This window comes from Mustela erminea, chromosome 6 (assembly GCF_009829155.1).
Source record: "Mustela erminea isolate mMusErm1 chromosome 6, mMusErm1.Pri, whole genome shotgun sequence".
Taxonomy (NCBI): Eukaryota; Metazoa; Chordata; class Mammalia; order Carnivora; family Mustelidae; genus Mustela; species Mustela erminea.
The window spans coordinates 6,998,247-7,025,963 of record NC_045619.1 but is presented as its reverse complement, the minus strand read 5'-3'; the positions used below and the strand labels follow the sequence as shown (position 1 = coordinate 7,025,963).

General features: G+C 50.2%; 1 protein-coding gene across 1 annotated transcript; it reads right to left on the bottom strand.

Annotated features, from left to right (window-relative positions):
- Nucleotides 1-8,747: 8,747 nt before the first annotated feature.
- Nucleotides 8,748-27,694, bottom strand: DESI1 (desumoylating isopeptidase 1). Its single transcript, XM_032346125.1, has 6 exons — nucleotides 27,331-27,694; nucleotides 16,949-16,970; nucleotides 15,933-16,002; nucleotides 13,494-13,603; nucleotides 12,697-12,819; nucleotides 8,748-11,222 (listed from the first exon to the last, which is right to left on the bottom strand). Exons 1-6 carry the CDS (start codon nucleotides 27,416-27,418, stop codon nucleotides 11,132-11,134), a joined length of 504 nt encoding a protein of 167 aa, XP_032202016.1. The 5' UTR covers nucleotides 27,419-27,694; the 3' UTR covers nucleotides 8,748-11,131.
- Between the last annotated feature and the right edge of the window lie 23 nt (nucleotides 27,695-27,717).

Sequence of the window (27,717 nt, the reverse complement as noted above, 5' to 3'; positions counted from 1 at the left end):
CCGGCGGGCGGGTGCCAAACCGGGAAGGGGCGTGGTCAGGGCGTGATCTCGGCGGGAGAGGGACAGCACGGACGGGGCAGAGGAGGGGCCTGAGCTGACTCAGGGAGGCTGGTTCTGATTGCACCGGGAGGGGAGGGGGCGTGGCTTTGGGCGGAGCTGAGCGCGGCGGGTTGGTCGGACTGTTTCAAACCAGACGGAGGCGGGGCCTGGGCCCGGGCCCGGTGGGAAGTGATACAACCCGGAAGAGAGGAGCGGGGCCAGAGTCGCTCCTTCCCGGGAAGATTCTGATTGCATCTGATCGAGAAGGGGCTGGACGGGGGCGGAGCCTCAAACTCCGCAGTGCAGTGCAGGGCGGGGCAGGGCGGGGCAGGGCCGAGCAGGGCGGGGCGGGGGCGGGTCTCAAAGAACCTGTGCAGTCTCCGACTCGCCCAGCCTGCCATCAGCTGTGATGCACCCGCCTGTTGCTAATGCCTTTGCCCTACAATTCTCAAGCCTTAAGTAATCACCTGATGTCCTTTGCTCAGGCTCTGGACTTTGCCAGATGGCCTTCGCCGAGTCTTACTCCTGTGCTGTCATTGTGTCCACCCCATGAGGCCCCGTTCATGGTCCACCTCCTTCAGGAAACCTTCCTGGACTCCTCTGTTCACGACTATTTAACATCACATTGACTTTACGGTTAGTTCTAGGTTTTCTTCCCCCTTCACCCCTACGTGACTTTGGACAAGTCACTTCACCTCTCTGAGGCTCTGCGTCTCCACCTATAAAAAGGGAAGACTACCACCTACTTTGAACGGTTGTTGTGGCACCTCAAAGAAATAATAAATGAAAAAGAGTCCACATAGTACCCGGCACACAGCAGACCTACTCCAAAGGAGAATTTCTACAGATGTACTTGGTATCGTTTCTGATTAAACAGCTAATGGGACAGCAAAAGTTTTAAAAATGAGCAGACCTTTGAGCCAGCAATTTAACTTGTGAAAAATAAGGGAAAATTTGGGGATTGGTTAACTTAATTACGATCCATTTATGAGATGAAGTGTCATGAAGCCATAAAACCTGCGTTGTAGAATATTTAACATGGAAAGAGCATTAAAATGGAAAGTAGCAGGCTGTCCCCTGGAGTGGTATCACGGTGAATTTTAACGTTTTTCTCCCCTCAGAAATGCATCGACTGCAGCTTCCTTTTCTCCAGGACTCATTTTTTTGGGGTGGGGGGGCTTCCTTCCATACTGCCAGAGCCCAGCCCACCCCTGCTCCCCTCTGTGCTCCCCCGGGGTGTCATTCAGCTTGACCGGATGCCTGGACGGCCATCTTTGCTGTACCCGCCATTCTTGCCCTGACGCCTGTGATCAGCCCCGGCAGTTTTGGTCATGCAAAGACACACATCCACACACCTATGAGTGGCACGTCAGTGCACCATCCTTTGCTAGTTGGGTTTTGTTTTTCTATTTTTGTCTCAGTAGCTGCAGTGGCCTGGGAAGATCGTGGAAGGCAGAATCAGGAGAAGTGTAATTTGGTCCCTGGTAACTGTAAGGACTTGGACCGGTCACCTGTCCTGACCTGTTTCTTAATCTGTATAATGGAGATGTAATCGGCACCTGCTATGACTATGAACAGTGAGACAGTAGTGATGCAGTAGTAGGCAAGCAAGCTAAGGACAAGGCACAATCTGACATCCCGCAACCCAACCCCCCCTCACCCCCAGCAGTGGGGCAGTGGGACATGCCGTTCACAGTCACATTCCTCCAGGAAACTTACAACTATTCTCATGTTAATGCTTTACTAGAGGGAAAACGACTTAGCTTGATAATAGCAAGGACTCCAGTATCCTGATGGTCCTCTTAAGCAACGAAAATCCTTTTGGACACCTCCCTTTTCTCCCTTTTTCCTTACCCCCAACTCCCAAGTAGAGAATCAGCCAGCCCTCGCAACCCTAGTATAGCGCCTCTTTCTGCCCAAGGGTCCTGTGCCCGTGCTTTAATATAATCATCTTTTTGCACCAAAGACATCTCAAGAACTCTTTCTTGGCTGTTGGCTCCCGACCTCGCCTACATTCCAAAACTCCATTAACAGTAACGGTTATTTCTTGATCCCTAGACTGTGCGCTAGGCACCACACTGGGCACTCAACCGCGTATCTTCTTCATTCTCAGAGCAGCTGTAGAAGGTACTATTGTTGTTGCAAGATTTATTTTCCTCTGGTGCCCATGGTCCTCGGTCAACACCGCTTTGAAGAATGAAGACGTAGACCAGACGAAGAGTGGTGGGCAGCAACGCCAAGTTTATTGAGCTCCTGAGGAGGGAGCAGACCCTAGAGGGTTGCCACCAGACTTTCTTAAGTCTAGGGGTTTTCATGGGCATGTTCATGGGATGGTTTGTGTTTTTGTTTTAAGATTTTATCATTTGCCAGGGGTAGAGAGAGAGAAAACAAGCAGGCAGAGTGGCAGCCAGAAGCAGAGAGAGAAGCAGGTTCCCCGCTGACCAAGGAGCCCGATGGGGGACTGGATCCTAGGACTCTGGATCATGACCTGAGCCAAAGGCAGCGCCTTAACCGAGTCACCCAGGTCTCCCCAGGACTGGCTGTTTTAATCTGACTAATCCTCCCCGTGTCTGTCACCCAATCAGGTTTTTGTCATTTATCTGTCATGTGGAAAAGGGTGGAGGGCTCCTTGCAGGGTGGGTGTAGAATCCTTTTAAGGGTGGTTTCCTCTTAGGGCAGGAGGTCTGGCGGGGAGCCTTGACCCTGTGGGCTTTTCTTCCAATAATCCTTCATCGCTGTCTCCACTTGGTGTAGAAAAACAAAAGGGATGTGCCCAAGGCTTTACAAAGCACCTGGCAGGCCCCCAGGGCTGAGACCAGCATGGACAGGTAAGGTGCGTGACATGCCACAGGCAAAAAACTTAGGAGAACACCAAAATATAAAAATAAATGGCATTTTAATTTAATGTTTAACAATATTTTTAAAAATCAAAATTAATGCAAAAGAATCCATGATGAACAGAATATGAGAAAAAAAAATTTTTTTTTAAAGATTTTATTTATTTATTTGACAGAAATCACAAGTAGATGGTGAGGCAGGCAGAGAGAGAGAGGGAGGAGGAAGCAGGCTCCCCGCTGAGCAGAGAGCCCGATGCGGGACTCGATCCCAGGACCCCGAGATCATGACCTGAGCCGAAGGCAGCGGCTTAACCCACTGAGCCACCCAGGCGCCCATGAGAAAAAAATTTAAAAGACAGGATCAACAGGGGTATCTGGGTGGCACAGTTGGTTGTGCCTCTGACTCTTGGTTTCCGGTCAGGTCGTGATCTTGGATCCATCAGATCCAGCCCCAAGCTGACATCGTGCTGAGCGCAGAGCCTGCCTGAGATTCTCTCTCCCTCTCCTTTCCACTTGTGCTCAAATAAATGCACAAATCTTAAAAAAAAAAAAAAAAGACAGGATCAGTAATTGTGCCCTGCCGAGGAGCCATATTCAAGCTGGGCAAAAGAAAAAAATCTGCCTTTTTTTCCCAGGCCCTGTGCCAGAGTTTGGTTCATTCATTAAACAAATGCATTGTGCTACAGGCTGTTCTCAGTTCTGGGAACACCGTAGAGAACGTGTTCCCAGAACTGAGAACAAAACAAGGGCCCTGCCCTCAAAAAGCTTCTGTTTTCTGTTGGGATACAGACGGCAAACAGAACCATCTGCAGGGGAAGGGAAACCCAACTCGTTCTCCTGCCCGCCTGTTCCTCCTGCTCCATCCGGATCTGGTCCCTGGGACTCGGCACTGGCAGGACCTGAGACCCCCTGCCAGGGTCCAGGAGTGTAGAGCCGGTGGGTGGGGCTGGAGTGTCGAGATTAGTCTCTCCTATCTCACAGCCAGTACCTGTTCCGTTGCCCAAGAATTCCTAGGAACTGATTGAATGCAGATACCCGGGCTCCGCCCCCGCGGCTGGGATCCAGAAGCTGTAGGATGGGGCTTCACAGGGCAGGACAGGGTTTTGCCTCCTGTAGATTGGGTCCACAGCAATAGCACACCTGTGCCTTAGATGTGCAGTGAACTAGTTTCCTTACAAATAAATACCTTCCACAGTCTTTTTCTGAATTCTCATCTCAACCAGAGGGAGTGGCCCTTGTGGCCACCAGTGTGTCCCTTTAAGAGAGAGGCTTGTCCCTGGCAACTGGTACTCAGGTGGGGCCCTGGAGTGGCCCTAGGGAGAGGGAGGAGTAGGACTGGGGGAACTGGGACTAGAAAGACCGTCCAGAAAGCATTTCCAGAGCACCAAAGGAAGCCAGGCCTAAAGACAGGGGGCCTGAGACCCTAACCCAGAAGGTTCCTGCTCGGGAAGGCAGGCTCTGGCTCTGTGGCGCCAGGCATCTGACTGAGGTTTGGAGATTAGTGCAGCTTCCATATCTGGTTTGGACACTGTGGCTCCTACCCTGGGTGTTTCACTTACTTTTGCGAAAAACCGTTGGAGGTGAGTACCCTTATGTCAATTTCTAGAGGTCAATACTGACACTAGGGAGGTGAAGCTGGCCTTCTAGGACCACAGTGTAACCAGGATTCACATTCCGTTGTTCCTCTAAAGCTTGTGCATTTCCCTGCCCCCTTGCTGGAAGGCCAACTATCAGTGTGTACTGAGTATAGTGGGTATGGACCCTCTTTCTCCCTGCCTGGAGTGTGACTTTTCAAGGGTTGCAGTGCCAGCCTGTGGGGCAGTCTTGGTGTGGTGTGTATATATATAGTCAGACAGCTCCTGGGGCTGCCCCGACACAGCCCGAGGGTGACCTTGGGCAGGTCCTTCCCAATGTCTGAGCCTGTTCCTCATTTACAAATGGGCCACCAGTGCCTGCCTCCCCAAGCAGTCAGGAAGATGAGGGGCACAGGAAAGGAGATGTGGTACGAGAGGCTCTGCAAAGAACAGTCTGGGCTGGTTGCTGGTTCTAATTCCCTCTGGGTTCAGGGGCAGCAGGAGGCTGGGGGAGATTGTGGATATTGGCTTTTTCCCTCCCTATTTCAAAATGTCTGCTGGGCTTACATTATTTTCACAATAAACAGTGCATGGAATTTAAACAAGTGGAAGGGCGCATGCTCAGAGGTGTTTATGGAGGGGGTGGAGGGCTGTGGCTGGCTTGGCACTAGGCCCCCTTGGGGCCAAAGCCAGTGGGGACAGGGATGACACTGCCCCACCTGGAGGTGGGGGGTAAGGGCGGCAGCCCTCCCCACGCCCACACCTGGATCAGCGCCCAGCCCCGGGACTGAGGACTTGGCGATTCACTCCTCATCTCTGGAACCAGACGCAGGGAGAGGAGTCCCCACTGGGAGGGGTGGCAGAGACTATCTGAGCCACAGTCTTCATTCTAAGAATGAATGAAGAAGAAGCTGAGGCCCAGAGAGGGGGAGGCCTTCATTAAGGGTTATTTGAGTCAGAGACCTGTATCCAAGTCCAGGGTTTTTTAAGACCTGACCTCCCCTTGTATGTTGGCTCTCCAGGAGATGCTGGCTCTTTGCCAGGTCCTGTGCTGGACACCGTGCTCCCAGGTGATCAGAGCCAGGCCCTACCCCTGGAGGGTGCCCTTGCTAGTGGGAGTGCGCCAGGAAGCGGAGGAGAGTCCACTCTGGGGTGGGGAAAAATCAGGACAGTTTTGTAGAAGAAACGCTGGAGCTGAGCCTTTAGCTCCGAGTAAGGGACAGCTCTGCGGACAGGTGGGGAGAGGTGCCCCGATCCGGCAAACTGTAACTGAAGGAGGGGTTGGAAAGCACTTGTAGTGATAGGGCCCTGTACTTGCTGCAGGGTATGGGGGTTGGAGAGGCCCAGGGTCTGAGAAGGGCCTTGATGGGGTACCTGGTTGGCTCAGTGAATTAAACATCAACCTCTGATTTTGGCTCAGTTCATGGTCTTGGGGTTGTGAGATCTACGCCTGTGTCGCTGTCTGTGCTGGGTGTACCCCGGCTTGGGATTCTCTTCTTCTCCCTCTGCGCCTCCACGGCGCCCCCTGGTGCCCATCTCTCTCCCTGCAGCGTGACCTTGTAGGGGCTCTCTCCAGGGGTGGCATGGGGGCGGGGCGGAGGGGGGCGGGGGGAGTCTGTGGAGCAGAGATCTCTGCAGGGGACTCTGGGCTCCCAGGCAATCCTTCAGACCAGAACCAGTCCCACAACCCCCGCCCCCTTCCAAAGGAGCCGGGCTCCATGGTCAAGGCGCTACATTCAGAGATGTACCAGGCCCCTCCTGGGTTCTTTGCTGCCCTCTCAGGCCAGAGCCCCTCTGAGCTTGAGGAACCATGGGTCTTATGGTCCAACCCGCCAGCCTGGGTGGACATCCTCCTCCACCATCTTCCCACGGCAGGGCAGGTCCTGCCCCCACGAGTGGCCTACTCTTACCTACTGGTTCCCTCAAGCTTTGGGGAACTTTGCTGGAATGTCCACTCTTTAGAGCTTCCTCTATCCAATACCACCACCAGGCACCCTCTCTCCCTTCTCAATGGTTGTCCTCCTACCTTCCGGGGCCTTACAGGTCCTCACGACATGCTGGGAGAGAACAAAGTCAGGCAGCACAGAGCAGGTCCTCAAACCCACAGAAACATGGGCAGAGATGTTCACAAAATCCAGTATCCCGCAGGATGACGGAATTTCTGATGACTCTTTCCTCTCGTCTTTGTACTTTCATTGGTCGCTTTTTTTAAAATATAGATTTTTTAATCTATATTTTTAAAATATAGATTATCTTGTAAACCCCCCGCCCCCCAAAAAATTCATTTTGGGAAAAACAGATTAAGAACTTTAAGCACACCCCAGAGCAAAGCTGGAGTAGCTCCGTCAAAGCTCATGGACTCAGGGCAAGAGGCTGACTGGCTCTGTAGTCATCGAAGCTCTGACCATTCCTGTCTCTGGAGCGGCCCATTCCCTCCCTGTGCTCTGAATACCCGGGAACCGGCGGCGGCGGGCAGGGGCTTCTCTCCCGGCCCTCAGCTGATACACAACACACCTCCTCTTCCCTGACTCCTGCACTACCCGCCTCCCTGGTTTTCTGCTGCCTCTTACACCACCACATCCCCAGTCTGTTCTTTTTTGTTTTTTGTTTTTTGTTTTTTTATTTTTTATTTATTTGACAGAGAGAAAGATCACAAATAGGCAGGGAGGCAGACAGAGAGAGGGGGAAGCAGGCTCCCTACTGAGCAGAGAGCCTGATGCGGGGCTCGATCCCAGGACCCTGGGATCATGACCGGAGCTGAAGGCAGAGGCTTAACCCACTGAGCCACCCAGGCGCCCCCCACCCCCACCCCCCAGTCTGTTCTCAACACAGCAAATCGAGCGTGTCATTTTCTGACCTACAGGGCCTGGCACCATCTGACCCACCAGGCTCTCCGGCCTCCACACCTTCCACCAACGCCTCGGCTCTCAGGCTCCAGCCACTCGCCGGTCTCCTCCAGTCCTTCCAGTGTTCTTTACGCTTGCTGCTCCCTCTGCCCGGAATGTTCTGTCACACCTGTCCTTTGTCAGTTAGGCCTCAGCTGATACATCGCCTTGTCACAGGGCTTCCCCCCATTCACGTACTCTGCTGCCACCTGGTTTTAATTCCTCCCCAGGGCTGTGCCACCTCAGATGACCAAACTTCTCTCCCCTTTTTGTCTCCCAACCTCGCCAGAATAGAATCCCTGCCAGGTGGGGGCCCTGTTGGTCCTGCTCACCACCGTACCCCCAGCCCAGAGCCCAGTGCGGCTTCATATATGCTCGGGCTACGTGATCTCGGAGCAGGCACTCTTAAGGACTCCTGCCTCTGAACATGCCAGCCACCACAGGGTGGGGGGTGGGGGGAGAAAACAAGACCAGCCAAAGCCACCTACCCTGTGTGTCCTCTGGGGAGCCAGAACCGTCTTCTCCAGCTAGCGTGCTGGAAAGACTCAACGCCTCAACAGTGAGGTCTCACGGGTGTAGTGGTGAGAACACACGACCGAGACTCCAGGGCTCAGCCATGGGCCACATGGGTATCCGCACCTGTCTCCCCAGCTGTAACAGGAGACCCGTAACCACATCTCAAGTCTGTCGCATGCTATAGCACCTAGCACAGGCTCAGCCTGTGGAAGGTGCTGGCTCAAAGTGGGCGAGTACCGCTCCGAGAGCTCTCTACCCACCCCGACTTGTTCAGTGAGGTCACGGTAGCAAGGTGGGGAGAGAGCCTTAGGGCCGCAGACACTGCCGATAGCCAAAATGAAACCGGAAGGGAACACTTCTCGGTGAGGTCGGATGTCCTCTGATGGCGCATGTCCTCGGGAAGAGCTCTGAAGCTGGGGCCAGCAGATGGGGCTCTGAGTCTTATTCTAACCACGGGTCACAAGGTGTCACTGGGCAAGTGATATTCTCTCTGGGCCTTTTCCCCATTTTTTTTTTTTAAGATTTAAAAAAAAAATTTATTTGTCAGAGAGAGAGAGGGAGCAAGCACAGGCAGAGAGGCAGGCAGAGGCAGAGGGAGAAGTAGGCTCCCTGCTGAGCAAGGAGCCCGATGTGGGACTCGATCCCAGGACGCTGGGATCATGACCTGAGCCGAAGGCAGCCGCTTAACCAACTGAGCCACCCAGGCGTCCCCTTTTCCCCATTTTTATAAACCAATGGTGAAAGTCATGCGTTCTTCCCTGCTAGTGTCACTTCTTATCCATAAGGCTTACGACCAAGCAAAGGCAGACTATCCAGACTCAGCAAGGTTAAGCTCAGAGGCAGACAGAAGCCTGGCTATGTTGGACGTGTACCGTGACCTTGAGGCACTACACAAATGCGGCAGGCAGAAATGAGTTTATTGCATTAGAAAAAACACCAAAGAAACCAGCAAACACCTCCATACGAGACAGTTATTAGTAGTTTGACTTTAAGGGCGAAAAGGAATCTCAAAGGTACAGCTTTATTTTGGGGAGGGGTGATGGTCTCATCCGTCCTCTTTCCCTGTCCCTTTAAACCAATGGGCCTCCATGGAGGTGTCTGCCGTATGATACGATTACACACATGGTTCGGTTTTCGCTCTGCTCGCCTCGCACACCCGTGTGGAGCTAGCTGGTCACAATGAGCCCGCTCCTGGGGTTCTGGGATTGACCAAGACATGTGAGGATGGGGTTAGGGGTCGTAGCCTGAGCCTAGGCTTCCAAAATGAGTGACAGGGGGCCTTGGATGGGGAGAGAGAGCTTGGCTTCCTGGAGAGCTCTGAGAAGACCCCACAATCCCCAGGGCACAGGCATTGGCACAAATGGCTGCTGGGCATGGAGGGGGCTTTCAATGAACCGAGTGACTCAGTCTCTCAGGGTAGCACTTTGGCCAACTTCTCCTGGGCCTGGAGTGACTGCTATTAGGAGTGAAGCCAGCTGAGCCTGGATATGGGGGAGAAGGGGGTGGAGCCTGTGGTGCCCAGTGCCCTCTGGATAGAGCTGAGAGTTCTGGGAGGAGAGGTCCGGAGCAGAAGCCTGGACGAGAGGGCTAGGCGAGGCCGGCCGGAATAGGAGAGAAACGGGGCGGGAGGCAGGGCGAAGGCCTCCACCGACAAGCTGCCCTCCTGGGAGGGAGAAATCCAGCCTTAAACCCATTCTCCATGAGCCCAATTCTGCCAGTAGGTCCACATTAAGTACAGTCTCTGCTGGCTTCTGCTCTCCAAAATGACCCTTGACATCAAAGCTGGTCACTGTGGAGGTGCCCCTGGTCAGGTCACAGACCAACACTAAGGGAGAAAACCATCTTTTCCTCTAGCTGAGACCCCCATGGTGCCAACTGCTAGGACTAATGGCAGAGACAGGAGGGGATGAGGCCAGAGATGAGCAGCAGCTTTCTGAAAAGCAAAGGCACCTGCTACGGGCCAGACCCCAGGAAAGAGAACATAATTCAAGTCTGAGGAGAGGCAGGAGCTGTGGCAGGAGCAGCCCACAGATGCCAGGGCTGGGACTCAGGGACCCGGCAGTTCTACATCCCTTTGCCACACTCACTGCCCCAAAACTTAAGAGAGGCACGTGAAAAAAAGGAATCGGAGAGCCTCTCCAGAGAAGAAACGTCCAGATTGTTCCTCCCTATAAGCTCCTGCAGCGGCTCATTAGGAAGGTGCCCAGGCAGGCTCTCAACAATGCATCCTTAAAGTCCTAACGACAACGGAAATAACATGTGCCTTCAAAACACATTGAGGATAATGTAAAAAATCTCTATTGGAAACAATTCACAATTTTCTTGCCACCTTAATTCTGCATTATTACTCTTTCTACATCAGGGATAGTTTCCTAGAGCAGGATTCTTCCTCCTTGGTCCCTGGCCGAATATTGCCTATTGGTTTGGGCACTGGAGGGGGGTACAGTGACTGCAAATAACCTACATTATTACTTGTAGACAAAAGGCCTGGGTCTCTGGCGCTCCAGCCCAAACCTCCACCGGGACAGGCCAGCTACGCCGAGGAAGAGCAGCCCGCGGGCAGCTAGGCAGCTTCTCCAAAATTGATGTCAGAGGATTGGCAATTGGTAGGTGGAGGGAAGAATGGCTTTATCCTGTACTCTCTGGCCTGACACCTGCTGTCACTCTCCCTCGATCCTGAGGCTTCTGGTTGCTCCAGGCCTGGCCCTGTGGCCTTGCTTGGGGGAGGGAGGGACGGTAAGAGAGGTTGTGGCTACAGAGTTCACTTGGGTTGGGTCAGTCTTCCTGAAAGTGGTCTCAGGTGCACCAAGTCCTTTGGTTCATTTAAAAACCAGAGTCACTGCTTCTGGGATGCTTCACGGATGTCGTAAAACTCACCTGGGTCTCCCAGGTGGTGACAACCTGGGTAGAGCACGGGCGGTCTGTGGAAAGAGGTGCTAGGTCGGGGCTCCCCCAAACTGTGCCTCCTGCCTTCTGCTGAAACAAACCCCCTCCCTTTCTCCAGTGCGGAGGACGCTCAGGAAGCAGCGTCAGAAGTGAACTCACAGACAAGACAGCCTTAATAAATTAGTATAATACTATTAGAAGGGATGGCATTTTGTTCTGTTTCTTAGCAGCATTGTCCTACATGCAGCCTGATGGCATCCTTCCCTGGGAAATTTAAAAAGCCGTCCCCTGGTTGTTAGCTCTGATGTAAAATTATAAAATAGAAATCTGGTAGGGTTTGTTTTGTTTAAAAAGGAAAAGCCCCTGTGAGGCAGGGCGGTCCCATGCAGTCCTGTTAGCTTTGGCCGTTGGGTGGGCCCACAGGGCTCCCTTCAGGAGGCTGAATCCTGGGGTCCAGGAAGGTCCGTAGGGCCTGTCCGAAGGGCCTGTGGAGAAAAGAGACCCAGGGGCTGGGGTGGGCTGGGTGCAGACCGTCACAGCTGCGCCCCCGGGGGCAGGGGTGCCACCAACCAGGAAGAAGGACAGCATAGCCTCATTCAGTTTTGTCACCTGCCCCGCAAGTGACGTCATCAGGGGGGCTCTCGAGACAGCCTGCTCTGCCCTTTTACCCTTGGGGTCCCCGCCTCAGTAGACACTGCCATCTCAGTACCTTCACTGCTAGATTCTGGTTAGCTCGGTGGCTTGAACGGGCTGGCGACACACAGGGAACTAGAGCTTTCTGACCTTTCTGTACCAGAACATTGCCAATACCAGAGTCTGAGAGATTTTCCAAAATTCCTACAACCTTAAATCAGGGACCCACGACACATCTCAGTTATTGGCCTTCTTTTTCTTCAGTGGACAGTGCCCTTTTTGAAAATCAAGTCCAGATTTGAAGGGAATGAAGCATTCTCGAGCGTAAGCAGATGAAACTAAGATATATCAGCCCTAAACCAGGTAAGTCCTGGAACTCCACGCATCAAATAACAGCAGCAAGAACATTCCAGCTGCTTCTACTTGCTTAGGGTCCCATAACCCAGATCCCTTAGCAACGCTTACTACTTCGGGGTTCAACACACCCACTGAAATACACACAGGGAGGGCCAGGACCGGGAGGGCTCTCCCCACCAGGACACAGCAGTCCTGTTTCCTCTGCGAGTTTTTCCTGAGGGGTTCCTACCCACGTGTGGAAAACACCTCACCTTGCCGAGCCTGCTAAACCTGTCAGAACCTCTGGTGGACAGGGCCCCAGTTCAGGAGAAACTGAGTCAGAGTCAGCAGGTGGGACAGGGTCCTGGAGTGGGTAGAGGCTGCCTTAACATATTCGACAGCCAAGATAGGGAAGGGTATGATGGGTTTGGGTGTGCGGGCCCTTTTAGGGGACATTTGAGACTGGGACAACTACATCAGATGGGAGGGCTGACTGGGTGCTACAAAGGCCAGGAGGAAGTTGTCTTTGAGGGCCTCAAAGGAAGCCCTACAGAGGAAGCAAGACCAATAAATGACATTTACAGACTAAGCCACCATACTAATGCTCCGATCTATCCTTAGCTTGTCCATGTAAAAGTGTTTTATATTCATGTGCTTCTGGGGAGGGGCCTGCCTCATGACCAACATGGCAGACAGATGCCTGGACGGTGTGTCAGTGCCCTAGCTAGATTCGAGCGGGTTCCTAAGTCCTGTGGTTGCACTCCGGCCAGGGCAGAGCAGGTCCAACTCCAGGGAGGGTGAAGGTTGCACAGGCGGGGACCAGGGACGGAGGGGATGGTGGCGGCCCCTGCTGGCAGGTGCCATCACAACAGGGCGCACCTCCCATGGGAGGATTCTGCTGAGAGCCGGGGAGGGCACACGTGGGCCAGACCCGCGCACGGACCGTCAACAGGGCTTTCAAGGGCAGGGCCAGAGAGCGAGGCCACTTACGTGGATAGAATTTCAGAGGGAAGGTCGGTGATGTAAGAAGGGATCTTCCGCCCAGTCAGGAACTGCACCACTTCGTTGGTGAAGGTGTTACAGTTGTTTTCAAAGACATTGTAGGACTCTCTCCTGCGCGTTGTGGGAAAGGTTTAGAGAACAGATCAGAGGGGCAGCGAGCACGTATGTGCAACAACTCAACCCAAGTAACGGCATGGCGAGCACAGCTGAGTCCGAGCCCTGGGATTCTCCTTCTCTCTTACACTCCCGAGGGCTGCTGGATTTGCCACCGTGGACTCTAAGACCCCAATTTTTAAGGGAAGGAGGAAATAAAAATATCTGGCTCCTCTACTGTTTCAGGAGAATCTTTGTATTCACCAAAGCAGAGCTCAAGGGTTACAGCTGAACGTTTACAACTGCGGATTAAAGCTTCTTGAAGAGAGAACCTACTCAAGGTTGCATATCATCCCAACCCCTCCACAAACCCCGTTTTTGACCTTCCAGGACAAGGTACTTGCCCAGTACGGGCTGCGAGCAGCAGCTGCTGATATGAGTCGGGAGGAATAAATAGCCCTTCCTGCCCTCAGAGTTCTGGCAGAAGGTAGTCTCGGATGGACTACGAGCCTTGGAGCAATGCTGAGCTCTCCCTGGGGGCAGAACTGCCTTCTCTTCAAATGTATTCAGCCAGTTCTGGGCCAGACCTTGTGCTGAGTGCGCTAGAGGATGTGAGCTGGTGGCTGCCCTCCAGGGCCTGTTATCTAGTTGGGGGACAGACCTGACTAACCACCCCCCGTGTCTCCACTCACCGGAACAGAGACTCCCTCAGGGAGGAGAGGTACTCCTGAAAGAGTTCTTCTGTGACTTCCGTGCTCCCCACATCAACCACAGAGTCTGGGGGCCCAAGCAATGTCCCTCCCTAAAAGAGCCAACCCAAAGAAAGTCATTAAGTCACTATCTCCACTGAATTTTTTTCATGTGGCTTCCCATGGAAGGCCACCAATGCTCTGTTCCAACAACGTTTAGCTTTCAGAGCACCCAGGGCAGACGAAGAGTGTTATATCCTATCAGATCAGGCTGCAATGGTTTAAGAGCTTCCTGTTAACTCTCCACTGCCACGTGCTGGCCATGTGGCTAAGAAGCTGGGCTGCTGGTTTCTGGCGGGGCCTGGGGAAGCCAAGTCTCTGGCCGGTCGGACCCCTTATACTATCTACTCATCTGGTTGATTAAAAAAATAGAAATCCAAAAAAAAAAAAAAGAAATCCAGAACCTGAAGTCTCCCTTTGTCTCCAACATGCCTGATCCCAAGGGCACAACAGGATATTCAGAAATGGCTAGCACTTGACAGGCCATCTTTCTAGGCCTACATTTAAGTGTCTACAGCCAGTTTTCTCTTGTGACACACTTGATATCCCTGGGAAGACTGGGAAAATGTGAAGGACTCTTGAGCGATCTGGTGGGCTGGCAAATACTTTCACAGCTCAGCTCTTTTTTAATCTGTGAAGATAATCTAATAATGGTGATAGGGTTCCCCAGGCAAGGGAGTTAATGGGCCATGGAAGGCCTACAGAAGACCCTCTGCCATGGGTTAACAGACTGCCACAGCAGACCAAAGGAGAGACTGAGGCCAAGGGGGAAACCGGCCAAGGGTGAAGCAACAGATCACTGGGGAGGACAGAGCTGGGAAGGGGCTGGGGAAGTAAGGGAGAGGACTCCTGAGCAGAGCTCCTAGAAAAGATCATTCATTCATGCAACAGCTATTAAGCACCTACTGTGCACGTGACATTGTTCTAGGCACGGGGGAAAGCGTGGCGAGCAGGGTAACTATGGTGGTCCAAGAATAATGGTCTCAGAATTGTAAAGACTGAAAGGTCACTAGTTGAGTCCCTATCGTTCACTCATATGACAAACACGCATTGAGAACTTACTAGATGCTGGCCTTACGCTAGGCACTTGGGGTATGACGGGGACAAAATAGATGAGATCCCTGCCCTCGTGGAGCTTATAGTCTAGTAGGAAGGCAGACCAAAAAAATCCCATAAACCAATGCATAATTATGAGCTGCAATAAGGGTCTTACTGGAAAAATACAGAGCACCACCAGTGTGTATGGCAGGGGACCTTTCCAGTCAGATGGGTTTGGGAAGATTTGCCTGAGAGACTAACACTGAACTCAGATCTGAAGGACGGAGAGGCAGAACCAGGTGAAGGATCAGGGAGGTGGGCTTAGGAGTGAGAGTTTAGTGAGAGCTTAGGTTCCAATGTCCATGGAATGTTCCAGAAGTGAGAAGGGGGTGGGGGTGGGAAAAGGACCACTTGAAAAGGTCAAGCAGAGCTGGAGACCGAGACCGGATCAGAGAGGGCCCAGAGGCCAGGTTAAGCTTGCTGGGTTTTATTCCAAGAGCAGTAGGGGGAGTTCTGACAGAAACAGGGGAATGCCACGATCAGATTTTCATTTTGGAAAAGATCACCTCGCCCCCTGGGGGGGGAGTCCTGACGGAGGGGGAGCAGAGGTACTTCTGCGGTCCAGGCTAGCTGTGAGGGTGGCATGGACGAAGGTGAAAGCTCTGGAAACAGGGAAAGAGATGAAGAGAGAGAGAGAGACTGACTTAAGATACATTTACAAGGTGGAATTAACTGGGCTTCATGAAGGATTTGTTAGAGAAGGGGGCGAACTGGTGAGAGGAAGAAATCAAAATGCCTTTCCATGTATGAGTACCAAAATGAATGGTTGCCTGGTCTTTGTTTGACTACCTCCTGTGAAAACCCTTAGATAGCTCGGAGAGGAATTTCTTGGAAAGATGCATGGACTTTAGAGGCAGAGAGTCCTGACTTATACCCCGGTGCTAATTACTGGCCCTATAACTTGGGGCAACACATTTTACCTCTCCGAGCCCTCATCCTTCAGCTGAACACTGGCTAAGTTCCTACTATGAGCTAGGCACTGAGCTGGTGATGGGGACAGAGGGCGAGACACAGTCTCAGGTCACAAGGAGCTGACACACAGCTCCCTGCAGAGACTCAGGAACGGTTGGTTCATCTACCGTATCACACTCGGTGGGACCCAGAGGGACCCCGAAATGCCAAGGGAGCAGAGAGGAAGCTAGGGAAGGGTGTTCTTGAGCTGAGTCTTAAGGTAGTTACGAGGAACTATGTCACAGGCCAACATCCACTGGGCTAAAAGCCAGACATACAGAGTGGGGACCCCAGGGACCTGAGACAGGGAAGGGTGTGAGGGAAGCCACTCACTGGGGGACAGCTGGAGATACCACCAACGCCGAAGTAGAACTCATCCTTGTGCACAACAATGGAGGTGTGCCTGCAATGCAGAGAAGTGAGTCGGTAAGCCAGAAAACTTAAAACTGGTCTGGGAAAAAGCAAATACCCCACTGGAAGGAGAGTAATTTCTGCCCAAGGATAGGACTTACAAGGTCAACAGCCTGATGTAACTAACCAAAGGCATAAATATCCTACAGAGTTTCTCATCTTTGGCACTACTAACATTTGGGGCTGGAGAACTCTTGACTGGGGGGCTGTCCTGTGTATTCTAGAAGTTTAGCAGCATCCTGACCTCCCCCCACTGGATGCCAGGAGCACCCCATCCCCACCAGCTGTGACAACCAAACCTGTCTCCAGACACTCGTCTGGATTGTTCTTGGGGGCAGAACTGTCCTCCTGGAGAACCGCTGCTATAGATCATGTCAGCAGAGGGGAGGCCCTGGATTCACCCTGACACTGAGAAACTGTTAGTTGACCTACGGTTTCCTCCTTTATGGAACTGAGAACCCAGCGACCATCTTGTCCGACAGGGAAGGATCAAGGACAGAGGCACCAAAGTGGACGAGTTTCAAGACAGACATGTGGGGCCCTTGAGACTTCTGTAGTTAGAAAGCCTTGGTTGGGCGGGTGGGCACGACATCATCCTGCCTTTCTTTAGAGCAGGGTCAACCTCAGCACCACTGCCATTTTTGGGGCTGGATAATTCTTTGTTGTAACGGCTGTCCTGTGCATGGTAGGGTGTTTACAGCAGCAACTCCGGCCTCCACCCACCCATCAAAAATGTCTCTAGACACTGCCAAATGTCCCTGGGGTGAGAGTCAGGGCACAAGATTACCGCTGGCTGAGAACCACCACTGCTTTAGAAGTCAGAAGTTTGATGGCAGGGAGTGCTCGGTTTCAAGCTGGAAGCTACAGAGACCTGAAACGCACAGGTACTGCTTTGTTTCAGAAACTAGCCAATCCATGTGGAGTCCCACCCAACTTACCAGATGCCTTCCAGTTGTTTCCCTGTGGAGAAAAGAAGAGATTTAGCCACTCTGGGATCAGACTCCTCTCAGCCTGAGTAAATTCAGACCATCACCCAAACCCAGAGTAACCCAGGGGGCACCTGGGTGACGCAGTCGGTTAAGTGTCTGACTCTTGGTTTCAGCTCAGGTCATGATCTCAGGGTCATAGGATTGAGTTCTGCACTGAGTGCAGGGTCTGCTTAAGACTTTCTCTCCCTTGGGGCACCTGGGTGAGTCAGTCCTTAAGCCTCTGTCTTTGGCTCAGGTCATGGTCCCAGGGTCCTGGGATAGAGTCCCACATCTGGTTCCCTGCTCAGCGGGAAGCCTGCTTCTTCCTCTCCACTCCCCCCCTGCTTGTGTTCCCTCTCCGGCTGTCTCTCTCAAAATCAATCAATCAATCAGTCAATCAATCTTTGGGTGGGGGCGCCTGGGTGGCTCAGTCGTTAGGTATCTGCCTTATACTTGGGTCATGATCCCAGGGTCATGGGATTGAGACCCGCAATGGGCTCTCTGCTCTGCGGAAAGCCTGCTTCTCCCCCGCTCTCTCTGCTTGTGTTTCCTCTCTGTCAAATAAGTACATAAAATCTTAAAAAAAAAAAAAATCTTTGAGTTGGGGGAAGAATTTCTCTCCCTTGAGGCAAAACAAAACAAAACAAAACAAAACTCCCTCCCTCTCTGAAATAAATAATCTTAAAAACAAAACCACCCAGAATAACCTATTAAAAACCTTTTGGGAGACTTTCTAGGAATGCATTTCTCCTCCAATAAGGTCCTTAGGTCCTGATACAGGTATGTTGTGTTAACTAGAATGCAAGATAAAAAACACTGGTACAGATGTCCCCCAATTTTGTGTCTGCTTTTTTTTCCCCTTCAGGGTAAATTCAACTTTGTCTTTTTATTTTTACTTTTTAAACTTTATTTATTTTTAAAAGATTTTATTTATTTATTTGACAGGCAGAGATCACAAGCAGGCAGAAAGGTAGGCAGAGAGAGAGAAGGAGAGGCAGGCTTCCCACTGAGCAGAGAGCCCGACTCGGGACTCGATCCCAGGACCCTGGGATCATGACCTGAGCCAAAGGCAGAGGTTTTAACCCACTGAGCCACCCAGGTGCCCCAACTTTGCCTTTTTAATTTCTTTGTCTCACATACAGAGACAACAGAACAATGGTATAAAAAGGCTATTATCCATTTCTTCATTGAGCATATGTGAGGTGAAATCCTTCAGGAAATGACAGAGCAAAATTTGACAACGCCATCCATCTGAATAGTCAATTCAGATGTATTCTATACCTCCACATGGCAGAAATGATGTTAGGTATGGAAATGAAAATATGAACAGATCATTCTCCTGCTTGTAAGGAGCCCAAAGTCAAATGGAAAGAGAGACACACACATAACTAAGTAAAATACAATGTTGATAGGCTCTCATTATAGAGCGGTATAATTACAGAGTGCTAAAAATAAGATGTTATATATAATAAAGATAAGGAAACTTTATAAGCAGCAATTCAACCAGGGAACAAGTAGGGGCAGGAGTGGACCTTTCTGCCGGAGTGAATATGTGCAAATGCACAGTTGTGATAAAGACAGGTTAGAGAAAAGAGTGCAGTGATGGTGACAGGAGGGAAAGCGGCTAGCAGGGGCACCAGCAAAGTAGGGTAAGCCCGGACAGAAGGCTGCCCTACACTGTGGGGGCATTTGTGGTTGTTAGGCTGTAGAGTGCCTCGATCAGATCCATGTTTTTATTTTTATATATTGTTTTTAAAGATTTTATTTATTTATTTGACAGACAGAGATCACAAGTAGGCAGAGAGGCAGGCAGAGAGAGACAGAGGGAAGCAGGCTCCCTGCTGAGCAGAGACTTACCCCGCTCAGATGAGGGGCTCGATCCCAGGACCCTGGGATCATTACCCGAGCCAAAGGCAGGGACTTTAACTCACTGAGCCATCCAGGTGCCCCTGGATCCATGTTTTTTTAAAAGACATCTACATCTTGTAAAAGAACTGTAGGGGCGCCTGGGTGGCTCAGTGGGTTAAGCGTCCAACTCTTGATTTCAGCTCAGGGCCTGATCTCAGGGTCCTGAGACTGGGCCCTGCAACAGCTCTGTCCTCAGCGGAGAGTCTCTTAAGATCTCTCCCTACCCCTACTCCTCCTCCCCTCTTGAAACAATAAAATAAAATACAGCATCACAGTGTATGGTACCCAGAATTTTGATACATGGAGACTATACTAGGTTCAACGGCCTTGGGGAGAAGGGTAAAGACCTCCAAAAGATAAATTTTACCTTAGGATTGGTTGTAAAATCTAAGAAGAGATTTCAGTATGTAGGGAATTAACATGAAATACTGTGTCTATTTTCAATACAAACATTTCATTCCCTGTTAGTGTGGCCAGGCTAAATGCAGTAACAAGGAAAAGAAAATGTAGCAGAGTTCTGTCTCTCCTTCAGTTAGGAGACCAGTGTGCTTTTCACTAAAAGACCTGCTACTTTGGCCCACAAAGCCCAAACGGACAGAGGGATTCAGGCTGGGGTTTCTGAGGTAGCTCCCTAGACGGTGGGGCAGGCTCTGCCCTTATCCAAACTGAGCTGAAATCCCACAGAGGTGGCTGAGAAACAGACTGGAGGCTACACGGCACTGGTCACCCACTTAGGACAAGCGTCCTCAAAGGCAGCTCCCGCGGACGTACATCCTTTATCACCCTTACTCTCAGTTATCCTCATTCTCACGACATCCTTATGCGGTGGAGCAGGCAAATATTTATTAACATCATTTTACAAACAGGTAAATAAAGAGGCATGGTTTGTCTGGCATAAAAGCAAGGAGGAGAAACCACGATACGCCAATGTACTCGTTGGAGCAGTTCAGGGAGAAACACAAGGCAGTTGCTCAGCAGCCTGTCCTTGGGAGGAAAAGAACAAGGACCACGGTCTCCTCTGTCAAGTGACAGCCATTGGAAAGTGGAACTAAACTGATTTTTAAAAATTTTGTTGGCCAGGGGCGCCTGGGTGGCTCAGTGGGTTAAACCTCTGCCTCCGGCTTGGGTCATGATCCCAGGGTCCTGGGATCGAGCCCCGCATTGGGCTCTCTGCTCAGCAGGGAGCCTGCTTCCTCCTCTCTCTGCCTGTCTCTCTGCGTACTTGTGATCTCTGTCTGTCAAATAAATACATAAAATCTTAAAAAAATATTTTTTTTTGTTGGCCACACTGGGGCGGGAGTGAGTAGGAGATGGTGATTTGAGACTGAATTAGGTCACAGGGCCATTTTGGAACATGAATTAGGCTCAGTGGATATTAGCACACTAGAGAAGCAGATTATTTTCCCATTAGGATTTCGTCAGCAGGCCCAAGAGTGGGTGGGTCAGATGCCTGCATGTCTCCAAGCTTGCTGGAACATCTAGGGCACAGATTTCAAGGGCTATGAAGTATGCACATGAAAACAAATGGAAGGCAGGGATATCAGTCCTGTTTCCATCAAGAGTAACAAAGAATGCAGAGTGAGGTCTGCATTAGTCAGCATTCCACTGACTGTGAAAGAGGTGAGTTAGGATACAAAAGCCAAGGAGAAAATACTGCATCCTGGCACGGGTGGCACATAGACATACACGCTGATTGCAGGACAGGCTCGAGATCAGCCCCTGGAATCCTGCTGCTGTTCAGCAAATGTCTGTTTGGTGATGGGGCAGCACGGGGCTCTGTGCAAGTAGCATTAGGTCACCGGTATAAATTGAATGCAGACCTAGCTCACCTCCCATATTCCTCTAATGATAGTGTTCTTATTTATTTTGTTTTAATTCCAGTTAACATGCAGTGTTATTGATAGTGTATTTATTTATTTTTAAGATTTTATTTTTTATTATTTAAAAAAATTTTTTTTTAAGATTTTATTTATTTGACAGAGAGAGAGAAATCACAAGTAGGCAGAGAGGCAGGCAGAGAGAGAGAGGAGGAAGCAGGCTCCCCGCGGAGCAGAGAGCCCAACGTGGGGCTCGATCCCAGGACCCTGGGATCATGACCTGAGCCGAAGGCAGAGGCTTTAACCCACTGAGCCACCCAGGCGCCCCCAAGATTTTATTTTTCAGTAATCTCTACACCAAATGTAGGGCTTGAGCTTACAACCCCGAGATCAAGAGCCACATGCTCCACCTACTGAGCCAGCCAGGAACCCCTTGATAGTGGTTTTATTTGGCAATGCTTTTTTTATATTAAAACATTTTTTAGGTTTATTTACTTATTTTTAGTACTCTGCACCCAGTGTGGGGCTCGAACTCACAACCCTGAGATTGAGTGGCACGCTCCTCCCACTAAGCCAGCCAGGTGCCCTTAACTGGCAATGTTTTCTTTTCTTTTCTTTTCTTTTTTTTTTTTTAAGATTTTATTTATTTGACAGAGATTACAAGTAGGCAGAGAGGCAGGCAGAGAGACAGGAGGAAGTAGGCCCCCTGCTGAGCAGAGAGCCCGATGTGGGACTCGATCCCAGGACCCTGAGATCATGACCTGAGCCGAAGGCAGCAGCTTAACCCACTGAGCCAGCCAGGCGCCCAACTGGCAATGCTTTAACCTGCTGGTTGGCTCAGCATCTGCCAGATTACCAGCCACATGAAGGGGTTAATGTAACTTACAAAATCAGCTTGCTCTTCCCTGGGGCCACTGGATAAATATTGAATCTAGGTGGGAAAGAGGTAAAAGGAAACATTTGTATAACATAAGTGGGCCTCTGTGCCAATATTGTAAAGAAAAATAAAAGGCTATTGGCAGGGCTTTCCCTTCCTTTAGGCAGAGAAAGGTTATCACAAAATCAAATGCAGTACATTGTTAAAAACTGAGAGGGTATTTTATTTTACTTTATTTATTTTTAAGATTTTATTTATTTGACACAGAGAAAGATCACAAGTAGGCAGAGAGGCAGGCAAAGAGCGGGGTGGGGGAAGCAGACTCCCTGCTGAGCAGAGAGCCCGATGCGATGTGGGGTTCGAACCCAGGACCCTGAGATCAGGACCTGAGTCGAAGGCAGAGGCTTAACCCACTGAGCCACCCAGGCACCCCAAACAACTGAGAGGGTATTTTAATTTTTTTAAAAAAGTAGGTTTAAAACTACTTGATATTCCAATGCTAGGATTCCTTGGAGTCAGTACAGGATTCTTTCCTCGTATAAAATAACTGACTTAGGAGTTCTTTTCCTCAGTATTGAGAGAGTTCCCTTTAACTCTTGCTTGTTTTCATTAGTCAGGCCTTATAGCAATGCTTTGAGGTATGTCTGCAAAATTCCGCCATTCAGCTGGGCTATATTTACTAAACACCGGTCACAGTGCTAGACTCTGGATAAATCCATAGAGTTCTTGCCCCCAGTGGAGATTTCAGTCCAGTTCTGGGGGTGTGTGAACACTGATGAGGAAATAAGCAATTACAGGGGTGCTTGGGTGGTTTAGCCAATGAAGCATCTGAATTTTTTTTTTTTTTTGATTTTATATATTTATCTGACAGAGAGATAGCACAAGTAGAGAGCGTGGCAGGCAGAGGGAGAGGGAGAAGCAGGCTCCCTGTGGAGCAAGGAGCCCAATGCAGGGCTCGATCCCAGGACCCCTGGGTAGGTGGTAGATGCTTATCGACTGAGCCACCCAGGTACCCCAGCAGCTGGCTTGATTTCGGCTCAGGTCATTATCTCGGGGTCAGGAGATTGAGCTCCATGTTGGGCTTCGTGCTGAGTGTGGACCCTGTTTAAGATCCCCCCACCCCAAAATCACCGCCCTGCCGCCACCCCACCATGCTTGCAAGTGCTCGCTCTCTAAAAAAGAAAACAATTATGAAATAGAATGATGAATGCGATTAAAGTGGAGCATAGGATGTTATGAGCACATACTGGGGACACGTGACCAAGATTTGTGGGGTAGGGGTCAGGGAAGTTTTCCTAGAGAAAGAGACATGTTAGTTGAGACCTCAAGGATGAGCAGAAGTTAGCCAGGCCAAGCGGAAGTGTTATGGCAGGCAGCATAGCTTCTGAAGAGCGAAGATGTGCTGAACAGGGGGTGCCTGGGTGGCTCAGTGGGTTAAGCCTCTGCCTATAGCTCAGGTCATGATCTCAGGTTCCTGGGATCGAGCCCCATGTCAGGTTCTCTGCTCAGAGGGGAGCTTGGTTTACCCCCGCCCCCCACCACTGCCTACTTGTGATCCCTGTCAAATAAAGTATTTAAAAAAAAAGTTTTTATTTATTCATTTGAGGAGGGGCGCATACACGCAAGTGAGAGCAGGAGCTGGGGGAGGGTCAGAAAGAGAGGAAGAGGCAGACTGTCCCTTGAGCAGGGAGCTCCAGGACCCGAGGATTAAGACCTGAGCCAAATGCAGATGCTCAACTGACTGAGCCACCCAGGCACCCCTCAGAATTCATGTTTTTTACTTCATTACTATTTGTATTACAGAATTAAGCAAAGAACTGGGTCTAAAGTAAAATCTCAAATATTCATTAGATTGCATTCTGCCAAGAAATGAATATGTTCTATATCCTTCTGTCTTTAAACCTGAGAACAATTTTGAGATAGGCTTCTGAAAAAAATAAAAAATAAACATAACCCTGAGATAATACGTGCATGCACACAAAACTTTAGATTAGAAAAAAATCAACAAATATAATGTATTCTTATCACAATTGAAAAAAAAAAAAACCCAAGCACCTCTGCATTTGTCTCTATGTCCTTTAGCACTGAACAAGGTCATGAAATTTAAAGAACAGCCAAAATTATCAAGGGGAGGAACTTAAAAGATAATTATTATAGCTAATTATACTGGGCAAATGGTATATTACGAAAAAGGAGGTGTAATCAGCTGTCTATTAGAACGCTAAGGATAAATCTGGGACCATTTCATGGTGAATGAAGGACAGTCGACCAGAAATACCTTCATGTGAAGCAATTATTCTAAGAGACTGGACACTGGATGGGATAAAACTGTGGAGTCTCCAGTGGAGGAGAAGGGAATTACACTAGGCTTTCTCCAGTCCAGTCATGACTATAATAGAGCTGGAGGGGTCTTTTTTTTTTTTTTTAAGATTTTATTTATTTATTTATTTATTCGACACAGAGAGAGAGAGAGACAGACAGCACACGCACAAGTAGGCAGAGCGGCAGGCAAAGGGAGAGGGAGAAGCAGGTACCCTGGGCTCCATCCCAGGACTCTGGGATCATGCCTTGAGCTGGAGGCAGCCACCCAGGTACCCCTAGATGGCGTCTTTTAATGAGGAACCATCATAACAAGAATAAGGTACAACTGATGAGGCCACACTAATTTAATATGGCAAAATGAGTGCGATGAGCAATGATCATAAATCCATAATTATGAATGGCACAGAAACACTGAACGCAGATCCTTTTCTCATCCAAATTTTTAACACTTGACCAAAGATGCTTTTACAAACTTGAAAAATTATAAAGGGACACGTTCTACAGTAGAGCGGATATAACAAAATGATTGACAACACGAGCCCTGAAAGTCAGAATGCTCGTGTTTATAACCTAGCCCTGCCACTTACCAGCTGTGTGAGCAGGGGCTAGTTTCTTTTTTGGTGGGGGGTGTGGGGGGGCAAGTCTCTTTACGCCTTATGTCTCAGGTTCCTCAAATGAAAAATGGAAGTAATCACAGGACCTACCTCCCAAAACTATGGTGAGGATTGTAACACACACAAAGTACTCAGAAAAAAAGTGTGTGGTTCATGGGAAGTTCTCAACAAATGCAAGCTATTAATATGCTTCTGGAAGTCATATAGCAAAAATAAGGAAACAAGTGGACTTTCTAAAGGTTCAAATATATTTGGGAATGGGAAATCAATACACTGGGATACACCCAACTTTAAGGTTGGTGATGTTTGGACAGGGTGAACCAGTAAGGCAATGCCCATTTTCCAAAAGTTTCCAACTCTAGAAAGTAGTGATTACTAGCTTTGATAATCCTTTCATTACTTTTGCAAAAGCCATAAAAGCAATATGGGAGAAAAGGGATAGAGAAGAGAGAATTAGGTTTGCAGGCAAGGTGATGTTCTCAGAAATACCACTACGGGCAGATGTGCCAAACTGGTGAAGTTCCCATTTTTGCCCGTGATCCTTCTAAGATTTCTCATCTATTAAAAGAAGGAGGGGGAGGGGGCCTGTCTGGCCCTCCCCCTTCAGTTATGGCAGTTTTCCCTTCACCCATGATACTCCACAAAGGCCTTCTTTCAGTTCCAGCACAAGGCCAGGCTCTATCCTACCTCCCAGCCTTGGCAGATTGATCTTCCTCATGCCTAGAACACTAGAACTCCCTCACCACCCTCCTGTGACTACTACTTGATCCTTGACTTCCCAACTTAAGTCACTCCTTCTGATACCCTTAAAGTCAGGTTTCTCTTGTTACTTTCAATCTCAGCACCCTGTTTGCTTCTTGCATGGCCTAACACTTATCACATCCCCGGTGAGCAGCTCCAACATGGCAGTGAACATTTTGCTCAATATATTGTCCTCAGTTAAGCTTAACACATGGACTAGCACCTAGTAGGCACTCAAAAAACAATCTATTGGGCGCCTGGGTGGCTCAGTGGGTTAAGCCGCTGCCTTCGGCTCAGGTCGTGATCTCAGGGTCCTGGGATCGAGTCCCACATCGGGCTCTCTGCCTGCTTCCCTCTCATTCTCTGCCTGCCTCTCTACTTGTGATCTCTGTCTGTCAAATAAACAAAATCTTAAAAAAAAAATATTGAATGAATCACATAGCAGTGATTCCCTAAGGGCATTTATAGCTATGACCAAAGTAACCAAATAATGGCTCCATTCCAAGAAGTTTAGTTGGAACTTGACTGATGTAATCTGTTAGTGATTAGCACCTTCCTCCATGACTTTGTAAGTTTTGCTTTCAACTTTGCCTTAGTCATTTTAACAACTGGTGATCTGGGCCCAAACTTCTAGCCAACAATGGCCTGGCTACATAACAATTATCTGAAGAGCTTATTTAAAATGCAGATTTTTGGATCAAAATTCCACAAGATTCTTATTTAGTACCTGTGTAACGAGGCTCTAGAATCCATAAATTTAAAACTTTGCTTATTTTGAATAAATATATGTGTGCAGTACACAATTCGAAAGGTACAAAAAGTTTACAGTGAAGTCTCCCTTCTATTCCTGTCCTCTGGCATCAAGTTCCCCTTCCCGTAAGTTACCACTGTTTCAATTTCTTATGTATTCTTCCAGATAATTACCTGTCTACAGGAGCATGTATAAATCCTTTGCTTTAAACACACTGAATATTTAAAGAACTGTTCCAACTTTGTTTTCTCTACTTCCATTGACCAAAACTTGTTGAAAGTGAAGTGATCTGTATTTTTAACAAGCATCCCAGGTGATTCTGAGGTAAAGCCAACCATCAGTAACCACTCACTGGCCCAGGGTTAAGAGATTAAGCACAACTCACTATGGTACACCAGAAACTCAAGGTCATTGAAAAGATGCCTCCCAAGTAGTCTTGTTACTTGACTTCGGCCCTCTTGTCTTACCAAGATGAACTAAAACACTCTCTAATGAGTCCATAAAAGTAAGGAAAAACTAGCCATTCAAACGGATGTTGCCAAAGCTGTTCAATTTTTCAATTCCTGGAATCCTTTCCCGCCCAGAATCCACTGAAATCACAAACGCGACAACTTCTATGTTAGAGGAGACCTTTCGGTATTTGGGTTATAATGAGGTTTGACATGCGGCGAACTAGGGCTGATGTTCTCTTCTGGTCGGGAAGTCGTTTAATGGAGCACACCTGAAATACGTCCTTTACTAACCCTTACTGACACAACAGTATCCAGTCCTCCCCTAGAATTGCTTTCTAACCATCTGGACAAAAGCAATTAACTTAAAAACTGTTGAGAAGACCGCACTGTCACTCGAGTTCGGGCTCCAGCAGCCGACCTGACTTCACCTCCACCTGGGAGCCATGGCTGGGCCCCCGGGCGGCTCTAGCTTCCTACTCCCATCTACCCCAGAGACTGCAGAGTGTCCTTCTGGCACGGAGGGAAGGCTCTCTAAGGGCCACCGGGGACCTCCGCAGTGTCCCCTCCGCCACGAGGGGCACCGCGCAGTAGGCATCCTCATCTCCCCTACACTCGGTGGAGGAAGGAGTGTAAAGGGCTCCCGAAGTGGGGCAGGGGGAGGGCGTGACTCTCCTCCATCCCTTCCTCCCGGATTCAAACGCGAAGTCGGAAAAGTGGCGCTCCAGGGGCCGGAACCTCAGACCTCTCCCTTCTCCACTCGCGCTTTCCTGCATCCTCTGGGCCCCGCGTCCCCACCACGAGCCGTGGTCCAGGCCTCCCTACCTCTGCCGGCCGTCCCGGCACCCTCTTGCCCGCCCCCAGCCCCCTCACCCAGCATGATGGGGCTGAGCCGCCGGGCCAGGCCCTTGGACAGGTCGTACACGTAGAGCTTCACCGGATAGAGATTCGGCGGCTCCATCGGGACCCGTGGCGGCGGCTGCCACGAAGTCCCTCAGGCACCCGGCAGCGGCTTGGACCTTCCCGTACCCGACGGGGGAGGGGAGCGGAGGGAGCGGGGGGGACCGAGCCCAGGCCCGGCCTGAGGGGCGGGGGAAAGGCGGCCCTGCGCTACACGCGCCCCCGCGCCCGCCACCGGCAACGACTACTGTGAGGTGACAGAGCCGGGACGGGCAGGGTCCGCGCGGAAGACGGGGCGGGGGCGGGGGCGGGAGCGGAGACGCACTCTTGCGCATGTGCTACCGTCCCGACGGACGGCGA